We start from the raw sequence: 22,959 nt of genomic DNA, 5'->3' as shown, positions 1-22,959 counted from the left end.
TTTCTGCAAATGAGCTTTGTGTCTAATTTATGGTTGAAACTGGATCAGGAAGAGCCATTTTAAAGTGAATTCAAATATTTTCAACGGGATTCTGTCAAGCAGAAGATCCTACAGCCCTTGGAGATCCTCAATTATCTGTAATTTCAAAAACGGTTAGCTGGAGGTCAACCATAGGATCCTGTCAAGCAAAAGATTCTACAACCATGTACAGGTATAATAACGCTATTAGCCTGGGGTCCCCTAGTAACACGGCGACTGGAGAGGTAAGTCTAGCTCGGAGTCTTAACGATTTGGTAGTTCTGATAGTTGGATAATATCCGGTTGGAAAAGACAAGGACAAATGAAACAGGAAGTTAGGAATGTAGGCTGCTTCATTTGTCCTTGTCTCTTCCAACCGGATACTATCAGTATTCAAATCATGAGACTAATAAACAGCGAACTATTCCATCATTTGATTTGGTAGTAGTAATGGTATTTTTGTGGACAAATACAACACACAACATCTCGATAATATACTATTATTATAGTAAATAGTGTTCCTTCCTGCTTTTCTGGTAGTGTTCCTTCCCGGGCTTACACTTTGAAGTATAAACAATGTCCCTCTTTGTTGGGGCGGCCAAATATTTCTGCTTTCCAGATGAATTGGATAAATCTCTTATAATTTAAGTTATTTCTTGTTTTTATTTTTTATACATAACAAAAAATAAAACAATATGTTTTGAATGCATGTGTGATAAAAATTGTACAACAAAAATATCACTTCAGATCGTAGTCAAGTCGCAAATCAAATATCAACTTACTAAAAATTTAAAAATCAGTTCAGTCCATTTCCATAAAAATCTATTTCCATAATAAAAAAAACCTGTACATGTCCTTATACATGTGCCCTGCAATCTTGCGAGTAATCTACTTGAACTCAATAGTGACGTCTGTAGATGTGTCCACTCCTTGTTGATCAAACTCACATCTGTAGGTGCCGCTGTCTTCGGGGCTCGGGTTCTTGAGGATCATTTGGTAGGTTCCTGAAATAAACACAGGTTAAGATTTATACACTAATAATTACATTAATTGTACTAATTATTTAGGTAAAGATTGATATTCCAGTTACTTATTGCATTGAATTATGAGTGGTATGTCAGAATAAACCCAGAATAAAAACAGTATAATATATAAAAAATTAACTTTTGGCAATCGATTTTTAGACTAACATTACAATATTTTACAAAATATTATTATTCAAGATAATATGATTAAAGGATAAAGTATCCAAAAAAATGACCTTTCCCTCGTTCGATACTGATAGTATCACTATCATCAAGAAGTTCATCACCGTCATCAGTTACTCTGTACCAGTTAATGTTATTTGGACTCTTAGGGTCTTTCAGTTTCAGCTGAGAATATATAAAATGTTAGCTTTCGTGGTATAATGATCAATACCCGAATTTTAAATACGCGATTCAACTAAACGCTGGTCTGCACTCTGCATGAAACCTGTCGACGTTTATTCCTTGTCCTCGACCAATGACAAAACTACGAGGATCCTGGGAGTCTCACTCTACTCACATATTTGCGAAGCGCCGCCGGCTCACAATTGACCTACTATACTCACTCGTGCTATCCAAAAACTAAGACTCCAAAATTAGTTTTGTCATTGGGCCTAGTCGATATCAAAATGTACCATAACAAAGTAGTCGAGACATTTGACAATTTTACATCGTTAAACAGTAAACTTACATTGTCAATATCAACGTCACACTTGATAGCCAGAGGTTGTCCAGACTTCTGCTTTTTAGACAGTTGTTCAGCATTGGCAATGTTCAGTTTCACCGATCCCTCTGAAAAAGAAAAAGTATGTTAAAAAGTAAGCTTTTTAATCTTTTCCGTCCTGGATTACAGAGAGGAAACGTACTTTTGGTAATCAATGTTCTTTATAGAATCAGGAACAAGTAGTTTTGTATCAGAATCAGGAAAAGCAAGTTTAGTTGATTATATAGTGTTGGACCACCAATAGCAAATATTAGCGAGAACTATTAAAATGTTGATAGTATTGAACGACATCAATCGAAAGTAATGATCATTAAAGAAAAGAAAAAAATCTGAAAATAGTCGAGAAGCCTCGGTATTCAAATATCCGCAAATCTGCGACAAGAAATAAATCCTTGTGTTTGAAAACAGCCTGATCTTACCTAGAAGGACAAGCTTGACCTCGACCTCACATTTGAAGCTTTCTCCATCCTTCTCAATGTAGATGGAAGCTACATAAATACCCGCATCTTCGGCATCAAACTTCCTGCGTGATGAGAGTTTAAATGGTGATTATTATGCAGTCATATGATCTGGTAGCCATCATGCCATAAGTTGTTCGCGAACACCTGTTCACGGACACCTGTTCACGAACAGGGGTCGGCCTATCTGAATACTACCCTCAATTATTTATAATTTCAAAAACAGCCAGCTTGAAATCAACCATACAGGTATAATAATGACAGTTTAATTTCAAAAGGCGCTAGTAAGTTGTAATTGTGCCCAATTTAAGGTTAAGACAAGATCTGGAAGAGCCATTTCAGGGCGAATTTCAATATTTTCAACAGCATCGAGCAGAAGATTCTGAAGTTCGAGCAGAAGATTTTGAAGTTCGAGCAGAAGATTCTGAAGTTCGAGCAGAAGATTCTGAAGTTCCTGCAGAAGATTCTGAGGTTCCTGCAGAAGATTTTGAAGTTCCTGCATGGATATCCTTAATTATGGATATCCTTAATTATGGATATCCTTAATTATGGATATCCTTAATTATTTGTCATTTCAAAAACGTCCAGCTGGAGGTCAACCATCCAAGTTTGATGACAGTTTCCAAAAGTAAGTAAGTTGTGCCTAATTTAAGGTTGAAACTGGATCAGGAAGAGCCATTTTAAAGTCAATATAAATATTTTCAACGGGATTCTGTCCAGCAGAAGATACTACAGCAATGCTTGCACAACATACCAACCAGTGTATTGTTTGCTAAAAATTAACTGATTCGTGTTATTCGACTATTAGTATTATATGAAGTGCAATATGCAGTGCTTGGCAACGCTTGTAAGGTATAAAACTATTTCCAAATAAAAGGTGATCATCGTCAGGATAGCATTTTCATAGTACATTACCTTCAAACTTTCTAGATTGCTCTTAGTGGATAAACATTATAATCCTTATACTCAGTGACGAAACGTATCTGTGGGCCGCCCATGTCGCTAAATTCTGCCGCCCCTCTCCTCTTAAATTGTTCTAATATCCTGATTTTTAGAGAATACGTTTGTAAAATCTTTAAAAGGCATTTTATTGGGGGCGGTCGTTCCGCCATTGCTTACACCCTGCAATCTGCATCACATAACAATAGTAACCTTTCATGGCTTTGAGTTCAACATTAAGTTACATACTGCAGAGTGCCGTCTCAAGTAAGTTACCTAGTTGCAATGCCACACACCTTGCTCGGGGTACACGCAAAGATTCTTCCCCTTTAATCACTTAATCGTTTATAAAACAATGGGTAAAGAGGGGCTACAAGGAATTGGAGTGAAATAGAACAATAGCAATTAGACAAATCTCGTGAGCAAGGCTCTCCCATTCCACACTCCTACTATCTTCCCTGGCTCACTTAATGGACCAGTTCGTTTGCTTTTGTTCATCAGAGAGAAATCCAAATGCCAATCGTAGGTCGAAATATCTTCAGTCAAAGAATCAAGCACCGGCCATTGAGGACGGTTTCAGCTGTCATTAAATCTGTGGTCACTATTTTTTTTTGAAAATTCAATTAATTATTATATATATAAATCAAGCGTTACATTTCAGCCATGCAAAATTACAATGACATATTTTGACATACTAATTGATAAATGGTACTGCAATATAAGTTGCTTAATGTTTGGCCGGATGACAACTAACTAAAAGAGAAAAATAAACTTGATTACATAATAATTAATTCGGCTGAACCAACACATTAGTCGGATCCCAACCGTTCTAAAAGGCTATCTCGTTAGTTTTTCGTGTTAAAAGCGATTTCTCAACGGTTATCACCTCTCTAGATGATTCTTAAAACATTTGGACTTCATGGCAAGGTTGAAATACATGCAATGAGGGCGTTTTCGGCCACACCCTTTTTCAGGGTTTCGCGGTCACTCGAATTATTGTTTTTCAGCCCAGGAAGGTCTTAAAGACTATTCCGATACACCAAAATGTGCCTAATAGCCACATTTATATACAACTTATGAAGCAACATATACCTTAAAATGCTTTGTTTCGGAAATATGGCCGAAAAACGGTTTTTGGCTTGACGCAGTTCATAATTTCCGTGATTTTTGGCATTTCCGCCTAGGAAGGTCGTAGAGACTATTCTGATACACCAAAATGTGCCTAATAGCCACATTTATATACAACTTATGAAGCAACATATACCCTAGAAGGCTTATTTTCGGAAATGTGGCTGAAAAACGGATTTTTGTCGAGCAAACAATGACAATATTCACAAATGGGCTATTGGACTGTTAACTAGAAAGGTCTTAAAGACTCATGATCAACACAGCATTTGTCACAAGATGTAAGATGACTCACTTTGTGTCCAGAAACACCTACAAAAATTGGAGAATGATTTACTTTATTGGGCATCTCTTTTAATGGGCCAGGCCAGCAGCATATTTGTGTCTTACGAAATGGCAATTTTTCAAAATTACGGTTTCTTTAGTAAAGGTCAATGGGTCAGTTACAAACAGCAAATTGTTCGCAATTGCCGACTCATGCACATCATATACTCAAAAACGCTCACATTAGGAGTCATTAGTAAATAACTAATACATGATTTGTGAAAACTCCAACAATTTTTCCTTGGTACAAATTTAAATAAAATGTGTGACGTGCCAGACCAAAATTCAACTTCAAACTTTTTATTTATTCATGCCATGAAACCATAATGAGTTATGTGCCCATCCTTGGAGAACCCGGCGAATGTCCTTGCTGTACGGCAGTGTTAAACAAGGAATTGAAACCGAGGGGTTCCGTTCAGGCCCTTCACACTTTGTTTCTGTCTAGTTCTAATGTACCGTCACAATAGTGACTTTAATATATGTACCAAGAATACCAGACCTAAAATAAATCGGCACTGGATCCGGATCAGATTGTTGCTTGACCGCTGACCAGTACCCCACTTTTTAATTATGATTGATTTCGCTGCTTCGACCAATGTTGGTCTGTAATCCCTGGATTGAGATTTGTTGGCCGCAATCACAATGCTGGCAAGCATGACCGTGCCTCTTATATTCACAATACTATTTACCCCCTTTACTATTTACCCCCTTTACTATTTACCCCCTTTACTTTTATAACCCTTTATTGTTTTTCGGGCATTAAGACTCATCGAAAGTAGTTCATCAGGTATATTTAAGTTCAAATCATTCTAATTCAATGTTAAAGATGACAGGAACAAGAAATAGTTATCTGGAGGTTTTTAAGAAATTTGCGCAAAATACGCGCCAGCATGTTATACGAAATTCGGTAAAAAACCCAAAATTGCCATATTCAGGTGCCTTAAAAACCATGTTAAAATTGAGTTAGAGATCTGAAACTTTGCAGGGCGTCTAGACGTTGACCAAATCGACTGTAAAAAAAATTTCATGTTTCAGGAGTATCGGGAAATGGGTTTTCTGGAACCCCTGTTTTACGATAGATTGTCGTGATACATATATTCAGGGATAGACGCTTTGCCAGTCAAATGTAGTCAATTGTAGCCTGAATTTAAGTGTCCGGAGATTCAAAAGTATAAAAGATACAGCAATTTCCGACCACAGGTCTTAAAGATAATTGTTTACACTTCAGTTTTAATTATATCGAAAAATAATTTAACGTCATCATCACCACTTGATGACGTCATCAAATTAAGTGTTTTTAAAACTTGATTTTTGACAAAATAACAACTTTTCAAACTGATTTTACACCATTAAGGAGTAATTTTATTCAAAATCTGAGGACATTTTCACCTTAGATAATTGTTCAAGCATTCTGAAAATCTACCGGAAAGTTTCCCTACCTTGCTCCTTCATAAAGATATTTGCCATTGAAGTTAGTGCTTTTTGAAGAATTATTTTATAAAAACGTCAATTTTGCGATTTAGTATTCTCTGGTGTTGGGCTATCCCTTGGGTTGTGGAGCTCAGTTCTGCTTCCTATAGGTATAAATTGTGTATTAGGCTAGTTTTAAAGTTAAAAATCTAAAAGTTGCACACGTGGGGACACGCCCAAATTGATTAAAAATTGCTAAAATCACTGAAAATTGCTGTTTTTACCATTTTCTGTAAACGTTGGTGTGCCGTTGTGATTACAGTTCTTCTTGAAATACTTTGAAACTTTGCATGCTTATCAAACTATATATAAAACACCAACACGCGAAAATTTACGGCGATTCAATATTGGATGCGCACGCAACGTCCGCTCATAGTTTGCACGTGCGAAAGGTGATAATTTTGCTCATTCGTGATTTCGAACAAATTCTGCTTTACCACGACAGTTCAATGTCATTATATATAAATTTAATGCCAACTTGAATGAGTATAAAGTGGCAAATTCAGTCAGTGATCGACCGATATGCTTACCCAAACACAAGGAAATGTTTTCAAAGGAAAAATTTCGAAATCGTTGAAACTTCCTCCTTATTAATGAAGATATCAGTCTATATTTCGACTTTATAAAGTACCCTGACATTATAATCAAAAAGAGATGATATTTGACCAAAACCCATAATCATGGGTAGAGTGGACCGCTGCCAGTGTCTCTCTTTCCCAAACAAAAGGAAATGATATTAATTTGATTGACCGTTCTCAAATGAAAAATGATACCGAGAATGAAATCGGTCGCTCGCTTTTCCCATTCATTTACAATTGTAATATATTAAGAAGAACTACCCAAAGGCAGCTGTACTCGGCAATAAAGATTCAATAAACTTCAGCTAATTTAGTAAGTAATAACTACCACCCTTACGCCGAAATACTATGTATCGACCCGAACGCAACCCAAAGAGATTTTTACAGCATCTGATTGATGTACCTAATCAATTGAAACTTATTACAATTCGTAAGCCGTGAATGAATGGGAAAAGCGAGCGACCGATTTCATTCTCGGTATCATTTTTCATTTGAGAACGGTCAATCAAATTAATATCATTTCCTTTTGTTTGGGAAAGAGAGACACTGGCAGCGGTCCACTCTACCCATGATTATGGGTTTTGGTCAAATTTAATTTAGCTAATTTCTTATAATACCGCAGTGGTCTGGTTCCCACTTCAGAATGACCCCATATTCTTTTTTTCAGTCGCATAGATTTTCCCATCGTTTGATAATGTGTGTCAACTGTCATTCCCTCGTTTTTTAATCAAGTGGTGACTGGCTATTTCTTCTGTTATTACAGCTGTGAGCTGCCTCGAGATCTTATCTGGGGCATGGGCACAAATACTAGAACATTAGAAGATTAGAACTGTAATTCTAGAACTTCAGATTAAGGTTACTTGGCAGAATAGCATTAGCAGGGTTCGAGATTTGACTGAGGGCATTCAGGTAACATACCAGGTTCACATCACCAGTTGAAGTGAATCTTAATTTCGGCATGCAATGCCTTTATGCCTTATAAGTTATAATCTTATAGTAGGATCACGGGGTTTTATAATAGAAGGTCTCGAGATGCTGATTTAGCTATTTAGGTTTCACATGTGACATTTTTCCAGCTTTGGGTAAAGTGGATTTTAGAGCGGGGAGGGGGTCTAAATGACCAAAATCTGAACGATCTCTTACTTACGGGACACTACGGGACAATGGACGGATCTCGGGCCTAATAGCTGTTTTTTAATGAGAGGCTGGAGTTTTGACCTAGATGGTCAACGTGAGGATAGCATGAGGATTTAGGATGCTCTGCCTGCCTTTCGTGGGGTCTTGTAACCCCTAAAGCTGGTATATCTTATCTATATTAACCTTGGTTACATCTCGTGCTGTTTCGAATATATAATTAGATTTATAGGTCCAATATCAAGCAAAAAAGTCTGATGTCATGTACTGATGTTACACTTACATGATCTCCGACGCGAGGATCTCCGAAGTCCGATCTTAAAGTTGGATCTCAGAGCCAAAAAGAGGAACGTAAGCCTTGGTTCCTTTCTTTGAGAGTCAAACAGGAAATTCGGGGTTATCAACTCAAACTCGGATTCGTAGCACAATTAAAAAACCAAAGAATAAAAATCTTAATGAATTTCCCGACATTCTAAAATTAATATCAGTTCGTATTCATATATATATATATAGCCTGACTGACAATTTTCTCGACTGACTGACAATGTTTCTTCTTTTCCCCATTTAGAATACAAAGATTAGTACATTTTAGCTTATGATTAATATTATATTTTTACCTATAGTTTACCTCTAAGATGAGAAGTACGGACTCGTTTAGGGGGAAAAGTACGTACTTGTACGCACTTTTGAAAAGTCCGACTCATACGACGTACGATTCAGATAGAATTTTTTTGTTTTTGAATTATTATCATCGGGGCCGTTGTAAAATGTAATTGTTAATTGCCGATGTTAGAGAAAATATACCTGATACCGTTCGCGAACAAATTAAAGACAGAATTCTTAGGCCAGGCAAGCATTTAAAAGTGAAACAAAAATTCTACAAAATTACCAGACAATTTACTTATTTAAACTGCTTGTTTCTCTTAAAGTTTAAGTTTAAGTTAATCGACGATTGAAATATAGAAACACAAGTTTTTGAAAACGCTCAATATTAGTCCGTAACATGCGATTTAGAACTCTTCCATCGATTTCTAGAAGGAGAACTTTTCAGTAGAATTGAAAAGTACGTACGACACGAGTAAATTGAAAAGTCCGACTCATTCGTACTCCTCATCTTAGGTTTACCTAGATCAATTCAGTGGCCCAAACTCCAGTAGGTTACAAGACTTAAGTTCAATTCGAGGAACACTTTGATTAAGCATGATCCTTGTCTAGTTGGAGTTTTCGCATATCATGCAGTAGTTATCTACTAATCACTCCTAAACTGAGCGTTTTAGAGTCGAATCTCGAACCCTGCCATTCGGCCAAGTAATCTTAATCTGAAGTTCTAGAATTACAGTTCTAATGTTCTAGTACTAATGTATTAGTGCCCTAGATAAGATCTCGAGGCAGCTGTAATAAAAAAGAGCTAGTATAGCTAGTAACCACTTGATTAAAAAACGAGGGAATGACACACATTATCATACGATGGGAAAATCTATGCGAACCAAACCACTGCGGTATTACTATTATGGTAAATGAGCTAAATTAAACTGCAGCCAACAGATCTCAATCCAGGGATTACAGACCAATATTGGTCGAGGCAGTGAAGTCAATTATGATTATAAAGTGGGGTACTTATACTGGTCAGTGGTCAAGCGTCAATCTGGCCCGGATCCAGTGCCGATTTATTTTAGGTCCGGTATTCATGGAACATATATCATGGTTTCATGGCATGAATAAATAAAAAATTTGAAGTTGAATTTTGGTCTGGCACGTCACACATTTTATTTAAATTGGTACCAAGGAAAAATTGTTGGAGTTTTCACAAATCATGTATTAGTTATTTACTAATGACTCCTAATGTGAGCGTTTTTGAGTATATGATGTGCATAAGTCGGCAATTGCGAACAATTTGCTGTTTGCAACTGACCCATTGACCTTTACTAAAGAAACCGTAATTTTGAAAAATTGCCATTTCGTAAGACACAAATATGCTGCTGGCCTGGCCCATTAAAAGAGATGCCCAATAAAGTAGATCATTCTCCAATTTTTGTAGGTGTTTCTGGACACAAAGTGAGTCATCTTACATCTTGTGACAAATGCTGTGTTGCTCATGTTGCTCTAATTAACAGTCCAATAGCCCATTTGTGAATATTGTCATTGTTTGCTCGACAAAAATCCGTTTTTTCAGCCACATTTCCGAAAATAAGCCTTCTAGGGTATATGTTGCTTCATAAGTTGTATATAAATATGGCTATTAGGCACATTTTGGTGTATCAGAATAGTCTCTACGACCTTCCTAGGCGGAAATGCCAAAAATCACGGAAATTATGAACTGCGTCAAGCCAAAAACCGTTTTTCGGCCATATTTCCGAAACAAAGCATTTTAAGGTATATGTTGCTTCATAAGTTGTATATAAATGAGGCTATTAGGCACATTTTGGTGTATCGGAATAGTCTTTAAGACCTTCCTGGGCTGAAATACAATAATTCGAGTGACCGCGAAACCCTGAAAAAGGGTGTGGCCGAAAACGCCCTCATTGCATGTATTTCAACCTTGCCATGAAGTCTAAATGTTTTAAGAATCATCTAGAGAGGTGATAACCGTCGAGAAATCGCTTTTAACACGAAAAGCTAACGAGATTCCGTTTCGTCTCGGACTACATAGCAAAAGCCACATTAACGTTGGGGCCGTCTACCAAATTTGAATGACATACAATAACAAGAAATCAAACATATCATAAATAATTATATATGGATTTTTTTCATTACAATTCCGTCACAACTGATAGAAGAAAAAAGACTTGCAATATTAATTATTTTGTTGAAACTTGGCAGCCTAGAGATTCTTCTTTTTCGTGTTCTTGGCTGAATTTGAGGTCTTCGGTGAAGAAGTTGAGGAAGGTGAGGAAGGATTCTGCGTGTTGTCTGTCTCTGAAGGATCCGAGGCCATCGTCAACGAAGTGGGAGAAGATATAATTAGGGGGTCAGGACACTCAAGACACGAGGAGAGGGCTAAGGGCTCTATCTCGGCAAGGCGTATTTCAACGATAAAGGGGAACCCATGGTGCCACCTTCGTATTGGGAGCCATTAAATTGGAGGTAGGAGTTGCATCGAGGCAAAAGTTGATGAGGAACTTATGGTGGTGGTGGTGAGGTAAGAGGGAAGGAGAGTAGGATTCTGTTCGTAAGACTAGATGATTGTTTTAAGGGCCAGGCGCATGTCACAGGAGGTGTAAGGGGATTGGACATCTAGGGAGGTGTGATATGAGTAAGGGGATTAAGAAATGAGTCGAGACGGTGTTTGAAGTCTGAGGAGTCTTTGAGGCATAGGGGTTTGAGGAATGTAGCAAGGACTTTGTGGAGCGCTTGCAGGGGAATTTTGAAAAAGCTAACTACGGGACGGATAGGTGCGCCAGGTTTATGGATCTTAGGTTGTCCGGCCATCTAGGGTGGAGGTTCCGCATCTTTTTGAGGTGGTCTGTCGTGATCTTCTTGTCGTTGTGGAGTTTCTTGAGTACTTTATAAGTTTATACAGTTTGGAGGTAACAAATTGTGTGGGGTGTTTGTTCAAAAGGGTATAACTACCTGAGGTCAAGTGACCGTTAACTTTTTTTATGTATTGTTAGTGGGTTAACACCTCAATGGGGTTTCCCTTATCAGCAGGAAGAAATTTCAATTCAGATAATTATTAAATTTTAATGATTTGAGAGCTGTACGTTGTTGGGGAGTCAATTTGTCATGGGTCATGTCACGTTGTTTGTAAAATTTGGATTATAACACAGAGGTAACCTGATAGGTGGCGGGAGCTTCCGTCCCTTCACCAAGCTGTTTGATGACATTTTGAATAAGGGGAGTTAGTTCAAGGGTGGGATCTGATGTGGGTGTCGGGACGAATTTCAGGCCAAAAGAGAGTACGTCGCTTTCTGCTGTGGAAAGAGTCTGTCCGGAGAGGTTGATGACTGTCTTAGCTGTGGTGTCTTTCTTTGGGGTGGATGATGAGAAGAGGTAAATGGAATGTGGGAGCTGGTATGTCAAAGTTTGTGAGGGTGTCGTAAGGTGAGAGGCAGGGATGTGCACAGTGTTACTTTTAGGCGGCGGCGGTCTGGAGCCAAATGTTTGTTGTGTTGAAGTGTGGGGGTGATGAGTGTGTGATTCTATCTGTCTAAGGTTGCTTTGTGTGTACTTGAGTCGGTAGTAGCCATAAACAGTTGTGGCCATAAACGGTGTTTGAACAAATTTACAAACACCTTTAAATCCCATCTTAATTAACATATTATCTATGCAGCTATGAAACTTGCAATATTACTGATCCTGTTGAAACTTGGTAAATCAGATACAGCGACATCGATTTATACTACCACAAGCTCATTCAGAATGACAGATCCTTTGTCATGGTCCGAAGGTAATTATTACTTATATATAGTTGAGTAGTTATATCATTACGTGTAAAAATTAAAATCGACCTATATCAGTTTAAAGATAGTTATTTTTGTTTTAAGTAAATGAATAAAAAGCTTAGTTTATTGCACATTGCTCATGAAAATACTTTGCAGAATTGTGCAGTTTTCAAGAAGACAGAGGATTCTTGAAACAGGTATGTACAAACCAGAGGAACGATAAATACACACTCTATAAGTGCCACAACACAGAGGAGTATTATTCGACGAACAACGGGAAAGAAGGGACAGCTTTATGTTCCGATGATCCGCACTATTATCAGGCTTGTGATGATGCCAGTGTCACTGTAAATAATATTGACGTAAGAAATGGCAACATGCTTTGTGGAGGATTTATCTGTAACCTTTCGTGGGACATCGTGAACTCAGTACATTATAGTGAAATAATTTGTAACGGTGAACATGACTGTGTTAATACAGAATTAGATGAGGAGGGATGCAGCGAACTAATAACTATGCCGAGTGGGAAAAAGGTAGTGTCCAGCAAAATCTGTAATGATGAATGTGATGGGTACTTCTGTGAGGACGAGGCTACCTGTAACGGATACAGATACGGTATGTATTGTGACGATAAGTATACAACAGGAATAGTAAACTACATGCCACCAAACATCATATGTGATGGACGAAAAGACTGTATTAACGGAGAAGACGAAGCTATCTGTACCGTTACTAATGAAACACAGTACACTTGTAAACATTACCATACTAAACTTACAGTACCAGTACACGGTGAACATGACTGTGTTAATACAGAATTAGATGAGGAGGGATGCAGCGAACTAATAACTATGCCGAGTGGGAAAAAGGTAGTGTCCAGCAAAATCTGTAATGATGAATGTGATAATTACGACTGTGAGGACGAGGCTACCTGTAACGGATATAGATATGGTATGTATTGTGACGATAAGTATACACCAGGAATAGTAAAGTACATAACACCATACATAATATGTGATGGAAATAAAGACTGTGTTAACGGAGAGGACGAAGCTAAGTGTACCGTTACTAATGAAACACAGTATACTTGTGAACATTGGAATACTGGACGTACAGTACCACTACACAACTTTACAAGATGTGCAGTGTTAAATTACCAGTTAATGGGTCATTTTAACTTTCGTGGCGATTACTGCAGCAGCAGTGATTATGCTTCATTTCAAACAAACTGTAAAGATCCCGCCAAAGTAGGGGTAAGATGTCTTGTTAACGGATACTTGTCCTCTGTATCAAAACTAATGATCTGCTTTGGTAAAAAGGCAATATGTGACGATAACTTTGAGAATCATTGCATACAAACCTCTAGCCAGTGTACTGTTCACAGGCACTTAATGTGTGATGGTCAACCAGACTGCAATGATAAAAGTGATGAAACTGATCGTATCTGCATCACCATGACACTGGTAAAGTGTGAAAGACGTGGCGGCCAGAAAGGGGAACTCCCAATACCTCTAGCTTGGTTAAGAGATGGGTTTAAGGACTGTTTGAGTGAAATCGACGAAGATGACAGTTGGCCTACTTGTGGGAGCACCAAATCATTAAGATATGTTATCAGCAAAGACACGTTGTGTGAAAATGTGTACCTTTGTCCATGGGGAGATCCTGGATATGTGGAATTCAGTAAACTATGTGATGGAGTTGAAACATGTGGAAATGAAAATAAGATCTGCTCTGAGTCCCGCAAACAACCGAAACTGTCCACAACTGTTTTAACAACTGACAAAAGCCTAATAAAGCATTTATCATACTGCATAAAGGGGATAAAAAACACTAAAAACTTCAAAAATCATTGCTTCACGATTAGCACGTTTATATTTTCAAATGAAAACGTTTACGGAGGAACCAATACAACGGTTATAATGCCAAATGTTACTCAAAATTGTGACCACATATTTGGAGAACAATATTTGTACACTAGTTGTGCAGAAAAGTGTGTCAACTCTTCCTGTCCACTGAGAAATATTCCTAGATATGAGGCGTGCCCAGGACAACATCATAAAAGAATAGGGACGATAGCCAATAACGAATTCCTAACATTTGTCACAAAATCATATGGATATATTTATACGAATAGATATTTCGTCTGTGACAATAATATCACTTGCATTGATTATTCCGAAGTATGCAATCTCATCGATAATTGCGGGGATGGTTCGGATGAGGACAGCTGCACAAACAATTTCAAATGTAACGGTTGTTACATACCGGTGACAAAGAAATGTGACGGATCATTTGACTGCCTGGATTTGACAGACGAATGCAATAATCAGTGTTCTAGAGAAATTCTAGAAGGGAATGCTCTCAAATTTTCATCATGGATTATAGGATTTCTAGCCGTCCTGGCTAATTTTATCATCATATCCAAAAATACTGGAACCTTAAAGAACTGTAGAACTACCGTAGCTCTGTTTAATAAGTCCCTCATCATGATGATATCGTTTGGAGACCTTTTAGTTGGTATCTACTTATTGGTCATATCAATTTATGATGGTGTAATCTTCAAGGAAGAATATTGTACCCAACAGATCGGATGGATTACCAGCATCCAATGTTCAACTATTGGAGTTCTTAGCACCATAGGATCTCAAGTCTCGCTTTTTGCTATGTGTGCATTGAGCCTCACCCGAATTTACGGAATACACAACTCCATGAGAATTCCGGGAGAAGTTACATTGGTAAAATCACTCCAAGTTGCAGGAGGTGTTTTAATGATGACGTTGGCGTCCATTGTCATTGCTGTAATCCCAATTATTTCCAAATTCGAGGATTTCTTTGTCAATGGAATGAAGTATGCAGAAGAGATAAAGGTATTTATTGGAACAATGAACAAGCAGACACTATTTGCTGTCTTTCAAGGATACTTTGGTAGAATGAAGGAAACAACACTAAGCTGGCGTATGATCAACAAAATGATGTCCGAGATGTATTCTCACGATAATGGTTATGAAGACTACACGAAAAACATCCAAAAGGTGAATTTCTATGGAAACGATGGTGTTTGCCTCTTCAAATATTTTGTCAAAGAAAATGATCCACAGAGGCACTTGGTATGGGCAATTCTTGCCCTGAACTTTGTGTGCTTCTTTTTCATTACAGCCTCATACTTGATCATTGGCATCATATCTCGCAAATCCTCTAAAAGTTTGACACAGTCAGGAGGGAACCAACAGATTTCACAACGCAATAGGAAAATGAACTTAAGAATCGCCATCATTATCACTACAGATTTCATTTGCTGGGTACCCTTCATAGTGATATGTGTTCTACATTCCCTTGAGGTTCTAAATGCAACACCCTGGTATGGCCTGTTTTCCATGATTGTTTTACCGATCAACTCCGTCATAAACCCACTAATCTATGATAAAACAGTAACAAACCTTATAAGCTTACCTATCCAAAGACTCGGAACCCTAATCACTGGTTCAAGAATTTACCGATCATCACCAGTTGAGACCATTGAGATGGATTGTGTGGCAGTACAAGACGGAGAAGTTCCAGGCACAGCAGAGATGACTGAAGTACGAGATAAACAAAGAAATGATTAGCTAAGACAAAGAAGAGAGCTTATGACGGCATTTTGAGAGATAAAGCAGTATAAAAACGATCAAGTTAGATGATAACGCCAGAAATGAACGACTTAAATAATATGCAGCAAAAGTAGATGAGCAATGAAAATAGAGGCAATTAAAACATGAGATACAATTATGAAGGGGAGTCAGTTTAACAGGACAAATTAATATTTGTAAAGTACATTAAGTACATTAAGTACATTAAGTACATTAAGTACATTAAGTACATTAAGTACATTAAGTACATTAAGTACATTAAGTACATTAAGTACATTAAGTACATTAAGTACATTAAGTACATTAAGTACATTAAGTACATTAAGTACATTAAGTACATTAAGTACATTAAGTACATTAAGTACATTAAATACATTAAGTACATTAAGTACATTAAGTACATTAAGTACATTAAGTACATTAAGTTTATTAAGTACATTGAGTACATTAAGTACATTGAGTACATTAAGTACATTAAGTACATTGAGTACATTGAGTACATTGGGTACATTGAGTACATTGAGTACATTGAGTACATTGAGTACATTGAGTACATTGAGTACATTGAGTACATTGAGTACATTGAGTACATTGAGTACATTGAGTACATTGAGTACATTGAGTACATTGAGTACATTGAGTACATTGAGTACATTGAGTACATTACGTACATTGAGTACATTGAGTACATTACGTACATTGAGTACATTGAGTACATTGAGTACATTGAGTACATTGATTACATTGAGTACATTGAGTACATTGAGTACATTGAGTACATTAAGTACATTAAGTACATTAATCACATTAAGTACATTAAGCACATTAAGTACATTAAGCACATTAAGTACATTAAGTAAATTAAGTACATTAAGCACATTAAGTACATTAAGCTTATTAAGTACATTAAGTACATTAAGTACATTAAGTACATTAAGTACATTAAGTACATTAAGTACATTAAGTACATTAATAACATTAAGTACATTAAGTACATTAAGTACATTAAGTACATTAAGTACATTAAGTACATTAAGTATATTAATTATATTAAGTACATTAAGTACATTAAGTACATTAATTACATTAAGTACATTAAGTACATTAATTACATTAAGTACATTAAGTACATTAAGTACATTAAGTATACTAAGTACATTAATTACATTAAGTATACTAAGTACATTATACGCTGATATTGATATGATATAGTTTCTATCACTTATCTTTAGAAACTTATCTGTAATTAGTAAAGTGATGATAGTAATGTTAAATTATGAGTGGTTTTACGTAATAACTTATTCATAATATCATACAAATTCCACAAACTTTGTTGTATAACTAATTGGAAGACCATAGATCGCAAGGTTGATTTTGAATAAGATATTACTAGACACTAGTATCGTTATTATGTAATATAATAATATATTATGAATATAAAACAACAAAAAAATGAAAACAAAAAAAAAGAAGACAATAAAAACATATCGTCTACATAACGGAAAATTTATACATCTGAATCAAAATATTGATTATAATGCTATGTTATTTTAGATTAATTGGAACTTTTATTGGATTATTGAATTATGCTGATATTTTAGTATCTAGAACATTAATAAAAGCACGACTTTTAACTGTTGTTTAAAATAATTATGTGACGTATTGACAAACGTGTTAGATTGGTTTCAAAATAAAAATTACAATTGTGCAGTGGTGACTGGTGAGAACAGTTCAGATTATCATTGAGTAATTGGGCTCCAATATTAGCATGGATAAGTGCTAACCCAACACTTTTTAATGCTTTGTCGTATAACATTTTATTTCTGCAAATGAGCTTTGTGTCTAATTTATGGTTGAAACTGGATCAGGAAGAGCCATTTTAAAGTGAATTCAAATATTTTCAACGGGATTCTGTCAAGCAGAAGATCCTACAGCCCTTGGAGATCTTCAATTATCTGTAATTTCAAAAACGGTTAGCTGGAGGTCAACCATAGGATCCTGTCAAGCAAAAGATTCTACAACCATGTACAGGTATAATAACGCTATAAGCCTGGGGTCCCCTGGTAACACGGCGACTGGAGAGGTAAGTCTAGCTCGGAGTCTTAACGATTTGGTAGTTCTGATAGTTGGATAATATCCGGTGGGAAGAGACAAGGACAAATGAAACAGGAAGTTAGGAATGTAGGCTGCTTCATTTGTCCTTGTCTCTTCCAACCGGATATTATCCAACTATCAGTATTCCAATCATGAGACTAATAAACAGCGAACTATTCCATCATTTGATTTGGTAGTAGTAATGGTATTTTTGTGGACAAATACAACACATCTCGATAATATACTATTATTATAGTGAATAGTGTTCCTTCCTGCTTTTCTGGTAGTGTTCCTTCCCGGGCTTACACTTTGAAGTATAAACAGTGTCCCTCTTTCTTGGGGCGGCCAAATATTTCTGCTTTCCAGATGAATTGGATGAATCTCTAATTTAAGTTATTTCTTGTTTTTATTTTTTATACATAACAAAAAATAAAACAATATGTTTTGAATGCATGTGTGATAAAAATTGTACAACAAAAATATCACTTCAGATCGTAGTCAAGTCGCAAATCAAATATCAACTTACTAAAAATTTAAAAATCAGTTCAGTCCATTTCCATAAAAATCTATTTCCATAATAAAAAAAACCTGTACATGTCCTTATACATGTGCCCTGCAATCTTGCGAGTAATCTACTTGAACTCAATAGTGACGTCTGTAGATGTGTCCACTCCTTGTTGATCAAACTCACATCTGTAGGTGCCGCTGTCTTCGGGGCTCGGGTTCTTGAGGATCATTTGGTAGGTTCCTGAAATAAACACAGGTTAAGATTTATACACTAATAATTACATTAATTGTACTAATTATTTAGGTAAAGATTGATATTCCAGTTACTTATTGCATTGAATTATGAGTGGTATGTCAGAATAAACCCAGAATAAAAACAGTATATATAAAAAATTAACTTTTGGCAATCGATTTTTAGACTAACATTACAATATTTTACAAAATGTTATTATTCAAGATAATATAATTAAAGGATAAAGTATCCAAAAAAATAACCTTTTCCTCGTTCGATACTGATAGTATCACTATCATCAAGAAGTTCATCACCGTCATCAGTTACTCTGTACCAGTTAATGTTATCTGGACTCTTAGGGTCTTTCAGTTTCAGCTGAGAATATATAAAATGTTAGCTTTCGTGGTATAATGATCATTACCCGAATTTCAAATACGCGATTCAACTAAACGCTGGTCTGCACTCTGCACGAAGCCTCTCGACGTGTATTCCTTGTCCTCGACCAATGACGAAAATACGAGGATGCTGGGAGTCTCACCCTAATCACACTTACTGTTGCATTACTATCGGCGAAGCACCGCCGGCTCACAATTTACCTACTTTACTTACTCGTGCTCTCCAAAAACTAGGCCTCCAAAATTAGTTTTGTCATTGAGTCATTGGGGCTTTGTTGATATCAAAATCTACCATAACCAAGTAGTCGAGACATTTGACAATTTTACATCGTTAAACAGTAAACTTACGTTGTCAATATCAACGTCACACTTGATAGTGAGAGGTTGTCCAGACTTCTGCTTTTTAGACAGTTGTTTAGCATTGGCAATGTTCAGTTTCACAGATCCCTCTGAAAAAGAAAAAGTATGTTAAAAAGTAAGTTTTTTAATCTTTTCCGTCCTTGATTACAGAGAGGAAATGTATTTTTGGTAATGAATGTTGCTTTATAGAATTAGGAACAAGTTGTTTTATATGAGAATCAGAAAAAGCAAGTTTAGTGGATTATATAGTGTTGGACCACCAATAGCAAATATTAGCGAGAACTATTAAGCTATTGATAGTGTTGAACGACATATCAATAGCTTAATGATCATTAAAGAAAAGCAAAAAATCTGAAAATAGTCGAGAAGCCTCGGTATTCAAATATCCGCAAATCTGCGACAAGAAATAAATCCTTGTGTTTGAAAACAGCCTGATCTTACCTAGAAGGACAAGCTTGACCTCGACCTCACATTTGAAGCTTTCTCCATCCTTCTCAATGTAGATGGAAGCTACATAAATACCCGCATCTTCGGCATCAAACTTCCTGCGTGATGAAGTTTAAATGGTGATGATGAAAATCTTGTAGGGTCATTCATGATTATTCAAGATAATTAAAAAATCATAATAGATTAGTTAAGGTAATCTTTGCAGTCCTACTTTTAATGTTTCACACGAACGATTTAAAAAAGTAGAATGGAGAAATTTGATTTAGATAATAGTTAAATTCCGTTTGTAAATACAAACGATTTGTTCTATCTTTGATTTGAATAAAGTTATAAGATAATAATAAATAAGGAGTACCGAAACAAGATGTTACCTGATGGTGAATCCGTTGAATTTAGATTTGCCGTCGGATTTAGGATCCCAGGGTTCGTTGTTCTTTTCCCACTTGATTGTGGCGTATTTCTTGAAGGTCTTCTTAACTTCACCGGCCAACTGAAGTTGTGTTTGTTAGTTAAATCTGTCATATACATCAATATAAGTAATGTTTTGGCTTCAAAGTTAACCAAATATCAAGTGTTTCTACAGGTATCAAACCTATTCTAAGTATGCTTCATTCCACTATTAAGGCATGATTCTATAAAAAATTGCCAGTTCTTACCTTGACATTGACATTGGTTCCCTTGATTCCCTTAACAATTGGCTTCTTTGCCTTAACATCACATTCCAGCGGAAGGAACTCCTTGCACACTCCATCAGATCCCTTCTCTGTCCCCTCCTTGCATTCACATTGGTAGTTTCCGACTGAGTTTGTGCAGACCTGCAGAAGTAATGTAAATTTAACTTTTTGTTAACAAAATCAAATTAAGAAACACAATGTAATATAAGTTTGGTAAACTATTACATATTTATTATATATTATAACAAAATCAAATTAAGAAACACAATGTAATATAAGTTTGGTAAACTATTGCATATTTATTATCTTCCGTAAGACAATTAAATGGTTGATTGCAAATTATTCATTAACGATTGATAACCCATTTTCATGTATCCAAGCTTGTATTTATGAAATTGGTACAATTCTTTATGTTACCATTTTTAACGTATGTATTAATCACTCGAAATATCTCCTATAATAACTGAGCTCGTCCACATTGAATAGCAAAAATGAACGCCACCAAAGACAAACAGTAACCCCGTCCTTTTAATTTATTTGGTTGGGCACACAGTAAGTAAACACACAAGGTTCCGGTTGAAATTTTCGTAGAAAAACTACATCATGAGACCTGAATATACGTAAGTCAAAAAACTTTTATGAACTAAAACAGACCAATGTCTGAAAAACCCCGTACCTCATTTTCTCCACAGCTATCAGGTAAAGCACACTCGTCAATATCAGCACAGGACCCATCCTGGTTCTCGAACCCGTCAGCACAGACACATTCCTTAGATTTCTTTACTCTGATGAAAGTATCCAGACAATCGCAGATGAAGCTTCCTGAATGTTTTATTTGTTGGAGCAAGTGGGCTTGAAAAATATCAAAAATGACTGTTATATTAATTGGTTTCTAATACTGGTGTCTTAGTGTACAAAAATAGCTGGTCATCTGTCGCTTTTATTAACTTAGTTAGTAGTTTACACTTATTACACTAATTACCCTGTAATTACCCGGTAACTACCCTGTAATTACCCTGTAATTACCCTGTAATAACTCTCTTATTACCCTGTAATTACCTCTAATCACCCTCTAATGACCCTCTTATTACACACCTTCAATGTTGGAACACCTCTCAGTTTCAGAGCAAGGACTATCAGCACACTCGTCAACATCCTCACATGTTCCCTTTACAGCTTCGTATCCCTTCTTGCAGTCACAACTGAGAATTATTTTATAATTGACGAGCGAATTCAGATTTATATTAGTATAGTAATCGAAATAGCAGATATTAAGAATAGAAATGTAGGCTATAACAACAAAATGTCATAAAATCAAATGCGAGATCAGTGAACGTTATATAGCTGAAAATCAGCTGTGTCATTCCTGGTGGTACAATTAGTAAAATTGGTAAATTGGCAGCTCTAAAAATCAGGCAATCAACAGCTCTCAACCGCATTTCCTTACGTGTAAGATCCGGCAGTGTTGGTACAGTCCCCGTTACCACATGGTTCCTCAGCACACTCGTCGATATCGATACACGTGACACTGTCGAACTTGTATCCGGTCTTACAGAGGCATTCGTAGTCGGTTCCGTCTTCCTTGCACTCGCCTGAGAGCCGTGGGGTTTGTCAGAACTTTATTCAAGGGGTGCAGAATATTATGGATACTTATTACTTAATGGGTGAGTGTGGATTTGGATTTTGAAACACCATTTCGAGTCGAAATGGTCCTATGAGAGCAAAACATATATTCCCTAGCTAAGTTGGATTAAATTGTAACCATTTAATGAATATCTAAAACCGGAACCAAAACCAAAAACATACCGTTCTCTCCACACTTGTCTGCATCGCAACCTCCAGGTACTCTCGGGAGACAGAGTGGCAGATCTTCTACCATTCCGCATTCCTGACCATCTGGACATCTGACATCGTCACAGGGTGGCATGCTGCCTTCATGTACTCAGAACTGAAAACAGGTAGATATTAGTTAACTTGATAATATGGTGTCAGGTTGGGCATGCTGCCTTCATGTACTCAGAACTGAAAACAGGTAGATATTAGTTAACTTAATAATATGGAACTGAAAACAAGTAGATATAAGTTACTTAATAATATGGTGTCTTGATCACCCTTGTTTCTTTCGAGTTGCTAAGAGAAAAATATAATTATGAAATTACTTCTTCGCCTGCATTCTTCACTAATATTCAGTGACATTTACAATAATCGAGAACTATCCAGCTGAATGTCAACTTTGAAGCTTGATAAGTCGTGTTATTTTGAGGTTAGCTTTGTAACTAAATTAAACTTAAGAATTGATAGGAGAGGTTTTCTTACCCGGTCAGTTTTTTGCAGACAGCAGTAAGTTTGCACCATTGGTGACCGTGAGGATTCTTCAAACAATCAGTCATGGAGCATGAACCGTCATCGTTGATACCGACAGCGCGATACTGTTAATCCGAGCTCTG

At 36.5% G+C, this 22,959-nt stretch overlaps 1 protein-coding gene and 1 long non-coding RNA gene across 2 annotated transcripts; both read right to left on the bottom strand.

Annotated features, from left to right (window-relative positions):
- Positions 1 to 716: 716 nt before the first annotated feature.
- LOC134825557 (uncharacterized) lies at positions 717 to 1,383 on the bottom strand. The gene is made up of 2 exons (XR_010161568.1): positions 1,280 to 1,383; positions 717 to 1,022 (listed from the first exon to the last, which is right to left on the bottom strand). It is a non-coding gene; the product is annotated as an uncharacterized LOC134825557 (long non-coding RNA).
- Positions 1,384 to 18,339: 16,956 nt separating this feature from the next.
- On the bottom strand, positions 18,340 to 22,426 carry LOC134825146 (epidermal growth factor-like protein 6). The gene is made up of 10 exons (XM_063837289.1): positions 22,319 to 22,426; positions 21,960 to 22,104; positions 21,608 to 21,714; positions 21,189 to 21,334; positions 20,495 to 20,653; positions 20,210 to 20,328; positions 19,833 to 19,936; positions 19,380 to 19,480; positions 18,900 to 19,011; positions 18,340 to 18,645 (listed from the first exon to the last, which is right to left on the bottom strand). The coding sequence occupies exons 1-10, from the start codon at positions 22,389 to 22,391 to the stop codon at positions 18,530 to 18,532; spliced, it is 1,182 nt and encodes a 393-aa protein (XP_063693359.1). The 5' UTR covers positions 22,392 to 22,426; the 3' UTR covers positions 18,340 to 18,529.
- Positions 22,427 to 22,959: the final 533 nt, after the last annotated feature.

This window comes from Bolinopsis microptera, chromosome 13 (assembly GCF_026151205.1).
Source record: "Bolinopsis microptera isolate Bmic1 chromosome 13, MBARI_Bmic_1.0, whole genome shotgun sequence".
NCBI classification, from domain to species: domain Eukaryota; kingdom Metazoa; phylum Ctenophora; class Tentaculata; order Lobata; family Bolinopsidae; genus Bolinopsis; species Bolinopsis microptera.
The sequence above is the reverse complement of the archived record's forward strand: the minus strand, read 5'-3'. Positions and strand labels throughout refer to the sequence as shown.

Bases quoted from the DNA above. Each gene is read 5' to 3' on its own strand.
- LOC134825146 (XM_063837289.1), bottom strand. From the start codon at position 22,391: ATGGTAGAAGATCTGCCACTCTGTCTCCCGAGAGTACCTGGAGGTTGC. The intron at 22,105-22,318 runs GTATGTTTTTGG...CACGGCTCTCAG, and splicing joins AGACAAGTGTGGAGAGAACG to GCGAGTGCAAGGAAGACGGA. The intron at 19,012-19,379 runs GTAAGTTTACTG...ATATATTCTCAG, and splicing joins GTGACGTTGATATTGACAAC to CTGAAACTGAAAGACCCTAA.